At 56.8% G+C, this 15792-nt stretch overlaps 3 protein-coding genes across 3 annotated transcripts in view; 1 reads left to right on the top strand and 2 right to left on the bottom strand.

The window, feature by feature from the left end:
- Positions 1-587: 587 nt before the first annotated feature.
- Positions 588-4167, bottom strand: VOLCADRAFT_87968 (uncharacterized protein; the record flags this gene model as incomplete). Its single annotated transcript, XM_002947590.1, has 5 exons — positions 588-654; positions 1786-1920; positions 2310-2397; positions 3775-3865; positions 4108-4167. 5 exons carry the CDS (start codon positions 4165-4167, stop codon positions 588-590), a joined length of 441 nt encoding a protein of 146 aa, XP_002947636.1.
- A 568-nt stretch (positions 4168-4735) lies between these two features.
- Positions 4736-10421, bottom strand: VOLCADRAFT_87967 (uncharacterized protein; the record flags this gene model as incomplete). Its single annotated transcript, XM_002947589.1, has 9 exons — positions 4736-4795; positions 5336-5419; positions 5749-5883; positions 6261-6413; positions 6665-7145; positions 7183-7385; positions 8045-9436; positions 9705-9871; positions 10289-10421. 9 exons carry the CDS (start codon positions 10419-10421, stop codon positions 4736-4738), a joined length of 2808 nt encoding a protein of 935 aa, XP_002947635.1.
- A 4356-nt stretch (positions 10422-14777) lies between these two features.
- VOLCADRAFT_57334 (uncharacterized protein) overlaps positions 14778-15792 on the top strand; it is a gene marked incomplete at both ends in the record, with an annotated part of 5589 nt that continues 4574 nt past the window's right edge. The window contains 2 exons of the mRNA XM_002947716.1: positions 14778-14837; positions 15343-15483. Of these exons, the coding sequence (XP_002947762.1) occupies positions 14778-14837; positions 15343-15483 (201 nt within the window). The remainder of the gene's footprint in view (positions 14838-15342; positions 15484-15792) is intronic.

Below are 15792 nucleotides of genomic sequence, written 5' to 3'. Positions count from 1 at the left end.
TTAAGTGACGCTTGCCGTTTTCCGCAGGGCTGTGACTGCGCCTCTGGTGGATGCGGCGGATGGAATTTTTCACATCAAGCGCTGTGACTAGGTTTTAGGGTTCGATATGCGAAGGAGAGATGCGGCCATCTCGTGACTCTTTCGGAAACGGTTGTCAGTGAGATAAAGCGGTTATGAGTCATGTGAAAAACCTCATGTGAGTTGACGCTGGTATGCGATTCGCATCATGGCGGGTTATTGGAAGGAAGAAAATAGCGCCGACCTGACGCTCTTGGAGATTAAGTAAGCCCCTTGATGGCTGATCTGAGGGGCCTACGTCGTGTCTCAGCCCAGCAGCGGGTAGCGGGCCCCAGCCGGCTTGGCCCAGATCTGTACACCAGTGTACCACTCTGCGGTGTCTGTCGTCTTGTATCAATTTGTTCTACTTTCGCTGCTGTTCCAGGACTGTCGATGATGGCATCGACACGGCCATGCACGATATGCAACATGGCATATGTACACTGCCCACATTTTATTAATTGCGCAAGATGGCGGATTCATTGGCGGCGTCGTGTAACAAGACGTTAGGTGTTGTACTGTTGGAGCTTTCAAATGTGTCTGGATAATTGAGATTGACGATCGACGTGTTTAGTTTGTATGGCTGCTTCAAAGGAGCTGAAGGAGGGAAAGACGAAGGGGAAAAGTACAAGTAGAAGCACACACTCGCTCCTCCTAGCTCCAGTGTTGTTCACGCTTTGTGATGTACGATGGCAATTGCTGGTGTATTATATCAGTTGCGAACTTCTTGGTTGTTGGGTCGCATGCATGCTTTGATTTGTGTGTTTGTGTGTGACTGTGTCAGGTATCAACCGCAGCAGCCAGCGCTGCTGCTGCGGTCCTTGACGTAACCGAAGGTCAATCTCATTTGTGGGAAGGAAGAAATGCACGGTATGGCGAAGAACATGGAGAAGAGGTTTTAGACTCCACGTGTTGCTTCTGTTGCTGATTGCATTATACTGGGCAGCTGACTGTGGTCGCAACGTTGCCAGTTGGGGTTTCGGCTGTCCACCAGCTTTTTCATCACTGTATCTTGGCTGCCATTTGCGAATGGTCTGGGAACGCGGGATTGGGTATGCTCTGCGGAAGGGGGGCCTGGAAGAGGCGGTTATTTCTACTTGCTGCAGCGGCCGACGAGATCTTAGGGTTTAGGATTGCAGGCGATTGCAGGCTCTGCCGGTACGTTTGTGTCTGCGGGTGTGCCTGTACGTGGATCGCATGGCTGGGACTGCCGTCGAGTGTTGCTAACTGTGATGTGAGCTGGAATTGGTATCGTACTATCATGGCTCTAAACTGGTTGTGGTTGTTAATTTATGCGCAACGAACTGTTTGACGTCGTTGATAAGGTACTAGACCGAGAACCAAGCGGCATGTCCTTGTCTGTTTCGGTTTAGCTTTTCCCAGGGGACGCATGTGTGCACACGCGTACATGTACTTATCAACGCGCGTGTGTTTTTAGCGGTTGTTTAATGACCGTTAGCAAATGAGGTCCGAAACTGGCTGGCAAACTGTGGGTGTTCGTTACATTGGTTTTTCGTTAGAGTTACCGTTGGAAAGATCCCCCTCCACCGCCTCAGCGTTTCGGGCTTATGGAATCTGACGGCAGTTGCCTGTAGTGTAGACACAGATGTGCAAATCCATGGAAGATCTTCGTGCCGTATTGCGCTGTCTTTTTCCGCGTTGTGCAGTGTAGTAAATGCTGGTTGGCTTTTTGCGTGGGTTGGGAGACGTTGGATTCTGTCCGTGTACCTTATTCGGAGGGACACCCCAGTAGGCAGCGGTGATGTGTGTCCTAGTACCACTGCCATGCTCATGGCGTGGCACGTGAGGAAAATGCACGGCTCGTGGTGCGCTTCGCTGACATTTTCTACTAGCCGCACAACTCTGCAAGGCCATTGTGGATGGTGGTTGGTTGGTCATACAGGCACGGAGCGAGGTTCGGTGGCACCAAACCCAACTTGCGTGATTGCCAGCTTATGTGCTGAGGCAGCCCGGGCGGGAAGTTACATATTTCAAATCCTTGGCAGGGTTTGTATTTTGTGCGACGGAGACCCGGTAACCTTGGACTGACAACCGGGAGGAAGAAAGGGGGTTACTTGAAGTGGCAGGGATCCCACCTGGCTACCAGAGGTTGTACATCACGAACTTGCTACTGTTGATGACGGCGTTTGGTTCTAGTGCCTAATGACCCTGTCCTGCCCTGTGGCTGTTTCACGTAGGGCCGGGATTGGGCTGCACTATCATGAGGCTTCTGCGCTGGTATTGCAACGCACCGTTTGCCTGTTGAAAGTTTTTCCTGTTCTAGGTTTTGGGCCTCCCCGTCCTTTCTTTTGTACGCATGTATCTTTTGTACCATGAGAGCTAGGGGACGGGGGAAAGCGTTGTACGTGGTAGACATCAGTGTGCGAGGAGGGCCTAACCTGGGCATCGCCATGGCTGCAGCTACGGTAGGGCAGGATTATCACCTGTAAGGCGTGTATGTGTGTGTGGAGTTTAGGGTGTGTGGGGGGAGATTTAGCGGCTACAGATTCGGGTTGTGCGCTGCACTGGCTGGTCCCCGATCAAATCCTGTAGAGCTGTCTCACTTGTCACCCGTGCCTGGTCGGAAGCGTTTTCTCTCCGTTTGTTATCTCCCAAGTGGGGACAGCATTATTGTTACCAGCGCCAGATTTGTCGGTCGTATATCGTTTCAGTATCACCTCGAACAACCGCTTCAGTACCATGTGCGGCCTTACAGGCGAATGCGTGTCTGTGTGCATGTGTGCAGGGGAGAAAGACACGATCGTATGAATGGGATAGACTGACTGGACACCAATGGGAAGTGGCCTGATGCTACATGCGCCATAGGCCCCGGATGAGGGTCGATAGAAGCAGCGGCAGCGGACGCTAACGACCGACACTTTCCCTTTCCCCCAAATTAAGTTCACTGCAATCTTTTTTCCCGAAAAGCCTTAGTAAGTCTCTTTCTTCGAGAAAGCCCCCATTAGAGCCTTAAGACACTTCAACCAACATAACTTCCCCTAGGTGAAAGCCACCACAGGCAGGTCCAGAGCTCTGGCCCGTACGAACAGGACTTGCGGCGGCAGTGGCCCCATATCAATCAGTGCACCAGCACAACCCTGGAAATGCCTCTCAAAGAAACCGGCAAAGAACAAGGTAACACCAACTGAGGGACGGCAAAATAGGACGAAAAGAAGACAGTAAGTTGTCGAGAGTGCGCTGACGACGTCGCCACATCTAAACACGCACACGCCATCTATCCGATATCCACTCCACATCCAGATAATAGACCTCGAGACAAAGCGCACATGGGATAGATGCACAAAATTGGACACGCGCGCTCTGGGGCACCCTGAGGGAGCTGATCTTCATTGTTGTTGTACTAGTCATGGGCGGACTGGCTGGCTGGAGAGCTGCGGGGAAACGTGGTGCCGGTAGTCCGCTCCTCCTCCTTCCCTTTCCGCGTCAGTCACCACGGCACGCAACACTGCCACCATCATCATCACCAGCAACATCAGCGCTGCAACTGGCACGACCTGGCACCCATCCAGAGCCACCAAGCCAGCCACCCGCAATCATCTGGCTTTGTGACTAGGGCCTTCAGGGTTTGACGGAGTCGGGGCCCAACCAAGTTTTCATTTTGCCGCAAAAGGTCAAAAGGAGTTAGGCCCCAACAGTATTCACTACTACTTCAGTCCCCCGCATGTCCTCTTTTCCAAGTGCACAGGACCACCTCACCAACTACCAAGTGCTTTCTCCTCAATGATAACCGCTTGTACGCGGTGACAAGATGCCTCTCCTTGCTGTCCCACAGGGAGGCAGCCCGGCACTCCGGTGCGCACACATGCGCACATATACGACAGTACGTATGTGCATGTCATTAACTTCGGACCAACTAGTAGACCATACAATGCAGCAATTAAGCGCGCCTCTCCCAGCCCCCATCATGCCTTTACGCGTTTGCAGCGCAGCGCGCCAGTGCACGCCAGCCGCCTTGCTTGTCCTCGTCGGTCGTTCCCTTGTCCTCAATGTCGCCGTACTGAGGATCAGTTTCCAACGACGGCGCCTCACGGCGCTACACAATAACGACGCGCACTCGAGGGCCACATGCAATCGCTGCAGATGTTGCATGTTGCTCGTTGTATGTATTTCACGCGTTCCCTTCCTCAGTGCGAGCATCCGGGGAGCCGTACATGCCGTGCTCCGTACCTCCGTGACGGCTATGGCTTTCCAGAGGAGGGTTCCCACACATATATAAAGACACGCAAACGCACGCGTACTAATGCATACAGTCAAGCTCAGGCAGGCGACCCGTCCAACCCAAGGTGGAAACTTTATCCGTTGCCCAGGAGGGGAGAACCTATCTCACTAGACAACAGAATGACCTGTAGCGGCCACCGGAATGCCCCGATGGCGCAACGCAGGAAGAGAGACGTGTCTGCACGCCTCCCACTTCCCATGCGTGACGCCTTCTCCCCCTGGTAGTCCTCCAACGCCGGCACCACTGCCGTACTGCAGCTAGCTGCCACCGCAATGGATACACGCTTCCTCGGAGGCTTCTGGGCCCCGCAGAGCCAACCACAGGCCCTCGGGATGATGAGGAAGAGGAAGGGCAGGAGGGAAAGAGCCGGAAGCGGCTTCTGAACTCCTTTTCTTGACCTCTTCATTGGCCGGTGTCTCCATCGCCGTCCTCACCGCCTTATCGGTACACAGCATTTGTAGCGGCATCCGGATTCGAAATGCGGTACTGTGTTATGTACTGCATGCACGACGACCAGGACGAACGCCGGGGACGGAAGAGAGTAAGGTGGGAGCGGGTACGGACGATAAGTCTCTTCCCGAGCAGCGATGGGCAGCTATGAAATGCGCTCATGGGTGTTCTATTCCCATTCACACTCGGGAAAATAAAAGACTTCTTAAAACCGCTACTAAAGCCACACTACTACGTTCCAAGAACGTTCCAAGAACATCGCGAGCGCCAAGACCCACAAAGCCATAACTACCACCATCAAGAACAACAACAGGACGAACGCCATTACGTGCCAAGTAACAGGCAAACTGGACAGCGATAAGGCCCCACCCTCATGCAAGCCAGTACGCCAGTACCCTTCCCTCCCCCCTCCCGCCCCTCTGGCCCCTCTCGCACGCACTCCGACACATGCACTGGCCCCTAACCATCTTCTTAGACCTCTCCACAACAGCTGCCAAGGCAACAACCGCAGCAGCAACAATAGCATTGAATTTACAGCACCACAGCAGCAGCAGCAGCGCGGCAGGGTGGGATCGGCCGTTAGCTTACCGGCGAGGCGATGACATTGGTGGGCACAATGTGCGCGTACTTGCGTGCCCATGCGAAATCGTCCATCACCATCACCTTGGTCATCTGTAGGAGAAGCGTTCAAGTGACGGGGAAATTATTGTACACCCATTGTGCAGACATGAGGTGTACAAACGGACACATAGACTCGCGACGACACATCAAACATGCGCCTGAACGGAGAACCATTGTCCGCCACTGCACGATAAAAGCGTTAGCCTTGGATCGGCACTCACGCAAGCTCGAGCGAGCTAGCACATGCACACACACACACACACACACACACACACACACACACACACACACACACACACACACACACACACACACACACACAGACTCACCCTGCCGCGGCGCGAGAACATGAAGCCCATGATGGCCAGCCCGATGAGCACCAGGCCGCCCAGGATGATGCCGATGATGGCGCCCACGGCGTCAGCGCCGCACAGCACACCGAGTTGCGGCTTGGGGCAGAGCCTGCTGGACGTCGAAGGGATGGGCTCCACCACGCCGGGGAAGTCAATGACCACCTGCGGCCAGGAGTTCGTGAAGGAGGGGAGGGGAGGGGAGGGGCCTCCGTCATTGCATCATTGCAACGGGTTGTCCGTACGTGTTTTGGGGGTGGCTGGTGATCGTGGTGGCCATTAGGACAGGTGGTGTCGCTATCCGAGTGCTACTCTGCCCCAGAGTGTTGTGTCGTTTCCGGCAACTCGGCGACGTGCGCGCTCGGTTGGAAAAAGATGCGGAGCAAGCAAGCTTCAGGCGAATGGATAATCTTTGAATGGATAAGGCCGGGCGTGCAACCATGTTTCCAACCGCGCCAGGAAAGGCACGAAGAAAATGTTTGATTACTGAGACACAAACATACTTTTACAGAGCGAAATGGCCCCTCTCCGCAGTCGCATACCTGCGTCAGCGTCAGCCCGATTGCGCCCGCGAGGCTGCTGGAGAGACGCAGCTCCGGCACGACGAGATTGGACGTGGAGGAGGAGGTGGGGTTGCGCACCACCGCCCTCACGGAGCTCGACTCTGTGAGGTTGTTGGGGGCAGGGTTGATCACCTGAGAGGGGCCGGGGAGGAGGTCGCGGAGGGAGAGGGGCGAGGGTTGAGGAACGGAGGTGAAAAAACGTGGCAGGACAATGGGCTCGTGTGTATGTGCGTTCGTTGGAGACGTGCACGTGCAGGGACGACGCTGCGCGTTGGGCGTACCACACAGCAATGCACTCGGTTAAAACTCCAACGTATACCTGTGTAAAAGCATCAAGCGATACATGTACGGCAGACGTAACGTAAGAATGGGGCAAAACGTACCGTCCAGCCGCTCAGCGTGATGTCCTTCTGGAACAGATCCAGTACAAACTGCACGTTGTTGGTTTCGTCGTCGATTAAGATCCGTACGGCCATTTCCACGCCGCCCACGGGTATGGCGCTGCCGCCAGGGTTCGTGTCGTCTGTCGGGTAAAACGGCACCACCGGCCCGGGCCCGTAGTCGGACATGCACGCCGTATCCACGTACGAGCAGTTCGGCAGTACAAGCTCCGCACAGAGCGTGCTCTTGATGTACATCTCCAGTGCAGTGTCGCATTGCGTCGGAATAACTGGTACGAGCACGTACACGGACGACAGGTACTGCGCAAAAGGCGTTACGTCAATGTCGGCGGCGGGGATATCAAACTCCAGCGCGATGCCGTCCTTTATGGCTAAAAGCTGGCTGGAGGTGGGGTTCAATGGCAGGCCGTAGCCGATTCGAAGCTGGTAGCCTCTGCCGATGTTGTAGGTTCGGGGTGCAGGACTGGGTGGCCAGAAGGGCCGCGGTGGGATGGGCGGACGCGGTCTTGGTGGTAAAGGAGGCGGCGATGGCGGCGGGGGTGGTACAATAGTGTTCAAGGGAGGGAAAGGCGGGATGCTCGGCTGGGGCGGGAACGGGGGAAACGGTGGAAGAGGAGGGATACGTGGGAAGAGAGACGGCGGTGGCGAGGGTCTGCCCTGCTGAGGTGGCGGGCTTGGGGACGATGAAGATGAAGGTGGCGGGCTTGGGGACGGTGGAGGTGATGGTGGCGGGTTGGGGAACGGCGACGGCGGCGGGTTGGGCGACGGCGGCGGGGGTGGGTGGGGGGAAGGCGGCATGGGTGGGTTGGGCGATGGCGGTAATGGCGGTGATGGGGGGGAGGGTGGTGGTGACGGCGGGGTGGGAGGTGTTGGTGGGTCTGGCGGCGGTGATGGCGGGCTTGGCGGCAATGGCGGTGACGGCGGCGGTGAAGGCGGTGACGGTGGCGGCGAGGGAGGCGGCGGCGATGGGCTCGGCGGTGGCGGCGGTGGCGATGGCGGTGACGGAGGTTTGGGTGGTGGAGGCGGAGGATCAGGCGGTGGCGGCGATGGTGGCAGAGGAGGAGCGGGAGAGGGGGGAGGTGACGGCGGCGACGGCGATGGTGGAGACGGGGGCGACGGCGGCGAGGGCGGCGACGGCGGCGGTGCAGGAGGACTAGGCGGTGATGGTGGGGCGAATGTTCCAGGGTTGAATGGTGGCCTACGCGGCGGTGATGGCACCGGCGGCGGTGGCGGCGGTGGTGGCGGTGACGGAGGAACCGGCGGGGGTGGCGGCGGTGGCGGCCGCGGTGACGGCGGTGAAGGGTTCGGCGCTGAGGGTGGTGGAGGCGATGGTGATGGCGGCGTTGGAGGTGACGGCGGTACCGGCGGTGGCGGCGGCGGGGGCCTCGGCGGCCTAGGTGATGGCGGGAGGAGCGGTGGCGGCGACGGCGGAGGCAGCTTTACACCGGGCACGTACGGCGCCCTGGGAGGCGGAGGCGGGGGCCGTGGCGGTCTCGGCGGTGACGGCGGCGGAAGCATCGGATGCTCTGGTGGGAAGGGCGATAGCGGCGGCATTGGCGGCGATGGCGGCTTGGGCGGCGACGGCGGGCTGCCGGCGATGCAGGACGAGATGCCGTCACAACCCACATCGATCGTCATTTTGTTGTCCTGGCTGCACAGTATCATGTCCAAGGAGGTGTACGTCTGTTGCGGCGGTGTCGTACACTTAGGACACCACGTGATGAATAAGCACAACGACAGCTGGTAGCGGTACGTGCAGTTGCTGCTGACCCAAATGGTCAACTGCGGCATCTCCGGGCACTGCGCTGCCGCCGGCGGCATCGCTGCCACCGCCAGCAACGCCACCGCCGCCAACACAAACTCCCGCCACCGCCACTGCCCACAATGAGCCACTGCCCATCCCCGCGTGCCGGAAGACGGCTTTTCCGTTCCATGCAGCGATGCCGGTGGCGGCTGCCGCGGCTGCATTCGCGTGGATCCACCGGCCCCGATGACGACTTTGCTGGCCCCACTACAAGACCGTAACAGTGCTTGCTCCTCCCCTGCTTTGCACGTTGGGGCAGAACAGGTGAAACAGTTGCCACCATCACCACCACCCTCGCCGAAGTGGGCGCCGCTTCCTATCGCCCGTTCCTGCTCCGGCTGTTGTCGCACATTGCTCCGGAACCGTCGGCCGGGCGAGGGCGCTTGAGCCGATCGCGTGCCGCTGCACCGCAAGCAGCTTGCTTCTGTGGCCGTGTGTGCGGTCTCGCGATTACCCCCTCCCGAATGATCACCGTCGTCTTCACTATCCTTGTCAGGCCCGCCTCTGCTGCTTCTGCTTCTTGCAATGGTGTTGGTGGCGGTGGTGGTGGTGCTGCTGCCATTGGCGTAGCCGCTGCCGCAGCTAATGCAACTGACGGTCAACGCCGGCCCCGTCGCCGACGCCGGTACATGCCTGGCCTGAAGACTTGCGATCGCAAGGCCCGCATGTTTTTGCTGTGGTAAAGAGCGGAGGTTCTCAGGATCTGTTTCCCCAAGATCGACGCCTTCACTGCTGCCGCTGCCGGTGATATATCCCCCCGACGCCCCGCCGGCACCTCTGCTACTGCTGCTGCCGCTGCTGCGACCGCGACTGCTAGCCGCGAAAGTGCTTGCTCCAGCGTCGCCGCTACCGCCACTTGGCTGCGCTGCCCCACGGGAACCTTTTGCCAGTGGTGACCCAGATGCATCGGCGGCGCGAACTGCCGCAGGCTCCAGCGCACAGGGTATGAGCTGTTGCCAAGGCGGCGGGGAGGCAACAGTACCCCTGCTTTCCTGGGGCCCCTGGCGAACGATGTCGTCGTTCTTTCGAGGCATACCGGCCCTTGATGGCGCCTGCGTCCAGTGCAACTCCTGCGGCGCTGCTGCACCGCTGCCATAATAAGAGCAGCAGCAGGGGCTGTTAATAGCGCTATTATTGCTGGCGTAGCTGCCGTTAGCGTTGTTGCTGGCGCTGCGAGTGCGGCACAGCTCGACTGCATGGCGATGCGGTGAAACGCACTGCCTTTTTGCCTTCACCATCACGGTTGCGAATCTGCGATCCTGCGCTGCTTCTCCGCCGCTTGCGGTGGATGGCGGACTCGCGGCCGGTTCCTCTAGGAAGCGCGCACGAGGGAGGGATTGTCCTTGCTCGAGCGGGATGTTCCTTGCCGACGATGCTTGTCGGTGCTGCTGGTGACGGTGTTGGCGCTGACGAGGGACGCTGCTAGTGAATCTGCCGCCTAAAAGATACACGATTTCGTCGACACCTGGATTGCCAAGATTGCTGCAGAGAGGGGCTGCCCCATCGTGGCCTAACAACTCTGGTCTTGGTGCGGGCAGGCTCTGGTCTTGGCCGAGGCTGTTAGGGGCACAGGTATCGCCCTGAGTGTGTGGAGACCGGGGTTCACGCATGGGAAGATAAGCCCGCATCTTTCACAGCGCTGCCTTCTGTCGGAGTGTTCTTTCCTGACTTCGCGGGCCGAAGCGATACGGGAGACACGGGAGCGACCCTGGCCTCAACAGTGAAGGACCACGCTTTCAGGTACCGGATAAATCCTATTTTTAGCGGTGACGTGAATTGTTTATCGCCGGCTGGCGTCTTACCGGCCCCCGGCGCTGATTCCCTGCGGTTCATGACGCCAACACAAACCAGACGCAGTCCGTCCAGATAAATGATAGATTTGGATACAGATTTGTCATGCAAGACTAATTGATTGGATGCGCACACGGGGCGCATAAAGCTGGCTTTCGCTGTGCTCGCGACCGGCGGTCAACCCATGCAAGAGCCTGCGGCACGGCTGTAGCCAAACCCATCGGAAACCCCATCGATAAAAGCTATGCAAAAAACATGAATGATAACACCGCCCGGACTTACTTAACGATACAAGTGCCGCTGTGTTGACTGTACCATCGTTTTCTCTTAGGGGAGGATTAGGCCGGCAGCTCTCGAAAATCCAGATAAATTCTGGAGTATAGGTAACTTAACATGTTGATGTGACAATCGAGGCCTCGAGCTTGCCTACTCTTCGGAACACTTGGCGTTGACGGTTGTGTGAAACGGTGAGCCCGGCCTTACACCTTAATCTTAAGCTCCAACAAGCGACAATCGAGGGCAAAAGGCTCAAAGCTTGCTTGTAAGGAGACCAGAACGATATGGGTACAATGAAATAGCAGTAGTGGAGGTTCAGTAGCTCTATCGTCTGGGCAATTGTCTTAGGAAGGTGACGACTTGTCTTTAGAGAGCAAAAGGTAGACTCAGGTTAACTGCGAGTGTATCAAAAAGCGTATCCGTGAAATTGGCTACCATTTTGATCAGCGTCAGCGTAGCGCGAGCAAGTGCAGCAGCGTACGGCTTCGGTGGGCGGTTTCCATAAAGCCCTGTCCTCACAAAACAAATCTTTTATTTGCGGGCATAGGTCCCCTTGCCCCACTGCTGGAGCATAGAGGATGAGCAACATGCTTTGCCAACGGTCCACGTCAAAGTATACCCATAACAAGGCTTACAGCCATCATCAACACGTATATTTATGTTCTTTCATGTGCATGTGTAGATATACGTGTTACGGTCCACCGTCAAATGTGAGGAAAACTAACGCTGTAATCGCTCAACTACAGCCAGTTAGGAAGCTTTAAACATCAGGGTGTATGCCATCCTCTGCAACTCGGTGAAATAATTTACGATATAGTTATTGAGCACTGGAAGTGATTAGCTTGTCATAAGTGCTTAGCTGCCTAGCATGAGCATCAGAAGTAACGGCGAGGCCGTTGCTGGTTGCCTGTGACATTATCCTCAGGCTTGTGTGTTTGCGGAAGCCGCTAGCTACACGATATTAAAAGCTTATTGTGATTTAAGATGCACGGGTTCGCGCATGCAAGATCCAAGCTCGTAGGCCTCATTGCGACGGTGCATCATCACTCCAAACGCGTTGCCCCTAGAAGCGCTTGTTAAGCTGCTCCTGAACCAAACTACCTTTACTCATTACAAGTTAAGATACTCAACAATCAAGCTGCAGCATAAAGACCGCTTATTATAGAACCATCCGGAACAAGGACATTCCTCCCTCGAGATTTTAACTTACGTCTAAGAACTTGTAGCAATGTTTCTCAATTGCGATATGTTCAATAGCAGCTTGCTGACGCGGGGTACAACACGGCCGTTTACGATGGGCCGGTCGCTCAGACGGGCATCGCTTCTTCACAAGCCCAAGGCTTCGTCAAACCCAGGCCCTGAGGCAAGTATGGGTGGCTTTCGCGCCTATATACCAAACACACATGCACATCCCGACCCATGCGTATACAAGCACACGGCTTGACAGAATTCGCAAATCCACTGTCCGCACGCACTTTGCACCCATTCAAACTTGCCAATTAACCCCGATCCGTACCGCCACCACCACCACCACCACCACTACCATCAACCTCACAGCCACCCTTACGGCCCCCGTCCCCAGCATCCCCGCTACAAAGCTTTAGGGGATAGGGGCATCGCCTTGCGATGCACGCACGCCAGCAGTGGGTTGGCCCACCGCCCAGCACCGAACGCTCGCAACAACCCTCCTCCCCGCCCACATAACCTGTGAAAGGGAATGGGCTCCGTTTCTCGTTGGGATGCCACGATGATTACAAAGAGGGCCGAGCGACTTAAGCCAGCTAACAACCTACAAGATGTAACAATGATGACATAACAAACTAAACAACAACAACGACTTAAATAGTTATCCAGAGCCTAGGCGGCGCCGGAAGGTCGTACATTATCCATATCTCAAATGATCGTCCACGAGTAAAGTTAACGACTTAACAACTAACAAGAAAACCTAACATGCCCCCCTGCTTAGCTCAAGCATCGGCCTCGATGCGACCAAAGTACAAACTATGCTAAGTCGTGCGCCGCTCCGATTCCCTGAACGAAATCGGTACCAGGCTAACGAGGGGAAGGCAAAAGGGAACCGGAGTCAAGGCAAAACCTTCCCCGCACTGGATACCGGCCTAAATAAGGCGCACGACACCTATATCTACCGGTCTAAGGAACCGGTCTACGACCAAACGAACGTGTCCAGAAACATCCACAAAGAGTACGCAAATCATAAGCCTAAGGCACAGAAAAGCAAACTCGGTGGATGGCAAAATAACGCAAGAAAGCACGAAAGTACACAACATGCAACACGCAATACCCCGAAAAAAACAGAAGTCAAGACACGACACGCGCAAAACTGAGGCGAAATAACCCAAAACTGAAAACACACAGGACACGAGTCACACACAACACACATCCTATGCGGAGCGCTAGGTTGTCATGAAGTGCACTATCCTCGGGGCCCGTTCCGGAAACTTCGCTCTGAACCAGGCATAGCGGTCTGACAGCTTAAACGCGGTCCAGGCTGGGGTCGCCAGGAAGGCACGAAGTGCTGGAAGGCTGCGTACGTCATCATACGGTTCCCAGGACGCGTCACGGCCACTGGCGGTAGACCACTGAACTAGGAACATGACGGACGGCCGACCACGACGGTTATAACCTAGGCGAACTGCAGTAACGATAGTGTCGGCGTGGTCGTACGGTGACTCCAGTGTGATGGGCACGGCGGGCGGAGCTGGAGGACGGTTGGGGAAGAGCGTAGGATCGTTGTCCGTCCACGGAAGCAGGCGGGAGACGTGAAAAACGGGATGGATGCGACCGAGGGTAGGTGGAAGTTGGAGGCGGTAAGCGACGGGGGAAATGACTGCACTAATGGTAAAAGGGCCGATGTAGCGAGGTCGGAGTTTTGCGGAGGGGTAGTCGGGTAAGGTGAGGTTAGTGGTGGAGAGGCGAACACGGTCGCCAACTTGGAAGGTGAGGTTGCGGCGGTGTTGGTTGGCGGCGGCAGCGTATCGAACTTTAGCTGCTTCGAGTTCGGCGGTGATGGTAGAATGAATGTCACGGATGTGGGCATGGAGATCAGCGGCGGCGGTGTGTGCGGGTTTGGAAGGGGGGGTGTTAATCGTGGCGGGGGTGGTGGGATGGAAACCGTAGTTGGCGTAAAATGGGGTGGTGCCGGTGCTGGCGTGGGGAGTGTTGTTGTAGGCAGCTTCGGCGATGGGCAGGTAGGCAGCCCAGGAATCTTGCATGGGCTGAACGTAAGCACGAAGGATTTGCTCGATGGTGCGATGGGTACGTTCAGTTTGACCATCGGTTTGCGGATGGTAAGCGGAGGAAAGGTTGAGGGAAGTGCCTAAATGTTCCCAAAAGGTGCGCCAGATGTCGGCTGTGAAGCGGGGGTCGCGGTCGGAGACGATGGTGGTGGGGAGGCCATGAAGACGATAGATGTTGGAGATGGCAAGGAGGGCGATATCGCGGGCTGTAGCTGATTTGTTGGTGGGTACGAAGTGGGCTTGTTTGGAGAACATGTCGACGAACGTGACAAACAAACGATCGTGCGGCAAACAAACGATCGTGCGGTGGCGCGAAGTGCAAAAGCAGTGACGATGGGAAAACAGCTCCAATACGGACCGAGGCAGGATTGAACCATAACTCGATACCATATGAAAGGAACTGGCTCCAGTTGGCGACTGGAGGAAGCATTAGTTCCTAACTTGCCCGATCTGCAGAGCCCGACATCAAACGCTGACTGAGAGACAAGGAAGAGAAGAATACTAAGCTTACAAATAATGGTGTAGGAATGCCTTAAATAGTCTGGCAAAGCCTTGCACGACACAGAGTCGTACCGATCAAAGACAAACCATACGTACTCGGTAACGAACACAAATCCCTTACAACCTGCCCCACCCTAAAACCCTTAAACCCTACCCTACCTTACCCTACCCAACGCAGCCCTCTCCAAAGCACGACCCTACGATAGGCATCACCACGGCCATCAACATCAACCCAAACGCCACAATTCCGGTTACGGCTACAGCTACGACTACAGCTGCGGCTACGACCTCCCCCGACGCCGCGACCTCATCCACCTCCACCTCCTCGCCTCCCTCCTCCTGTTCCTCCTCTTCAACGCTGCTTCCCTCCAACGACTACCTGCAATCCCTGGAGCCGGGTCCCCCCGTCCCGCGCAGTCCAGCTGAGGACCAGCAGGACGCCTCACGCCTGGTGGGGGTGTGCGGGGTTGTGGCGGCTCTGGCACTGGCCACGGAGCTGAATAAAGACTGGATAGGGGCACACCAGGTGGGTGGTAGCGGGTGGGTGGTAGCGGGTGGGTGGTAGCGGGTGGGTGGTAGCGGGTGGGTGGTAGCGGGTGGGTGGTAGCGGGTGGGTGGTAGCGGGTGGGTGGTAGCGGGTGTTTTAGGTGCGGGTGGGTGGAGGATTCCATATGCGGTTTCGTGACTATCCTTCATGGTCTATCGTGGGTAGGTGACCACCCATGATCTGTAAGTCATATAGGTAAGATGTACATCCGAGGGCCAGGTAGGCAGCACATGTGTTGCGCGTGGTCTGGTATTGTTGAAGTCCGTCTCTCGTTGTGTGTATTGCACCTGGGCACCACGTTTTCGTCCTTCCGTCCCCCTCCCGCACCCCCTTGGGTGTTTGCCCTTCCCCCCTAACCACCCAAATCGGTTGGTGCTTTAGATCTCGGGGCAGTTGTCCGTATTTGACCTCCGTAACTTGTGGCTCCCTGTGCCCCTCCGCCCTCGGCCAACAACCCCAACCCAACCCCTAAATCCCGCTTCAGGAGCTGGCCATGTCTTGCATGTTCCTGGCGGGTTACTGTGGTATCATCGTCGAGGAGTACCTGGGGCTGTCCAAGGCGGCAGTAGCGCTGCTGATGGCGGCGGCGTTGTGGAGCATACGGGCCACTGCGGAGGGGCTGGAGGTGGGCCATGGAAAGGGGGCCAGCGGGCGGGCGGGGACGCGGGGTAACCGTGTGGAAGGAGCACATACACATACATACACACGCACACACACACAGGATCAACTGGCGACATGGGCTGCATGCGGCTCTCAGAAAGGGGGCCGCAGCCAGAAGGGGATGGAAGTGTGTACGAGGCAGGGGATCAGGGAGGGGGAGGAGGAAGGGGACGAGGAGGTTGCGATAAGGACAGACGAAGCCAGACGTTGCTGCAGCAGTGGGCTTAGATGAGGTGAGGCGAGGTGAGGTGAGGTCGCGGCAAAGTGCGGTCGG

This window comes from Volvox carteri (genome assembly GCF_000143455.1).
Source record: "Volvox carteri f. nagariensis unplaced genomic scaffold VOLCAscaffold_7, whole genome shotgun sequence".
Lineage (NCBI taxonomy): Eukaryota > Viridiplantae > Chlorophyta > Chlorophyceae > Chlamydomonadales > Volvocaceae > Volvox > Volvox carteri.
The sequence above is the reverse complement of the archived record's forward strand: the minus strand, read 5'-3'. Positions and strand labels throughout refer to the sequence as shown.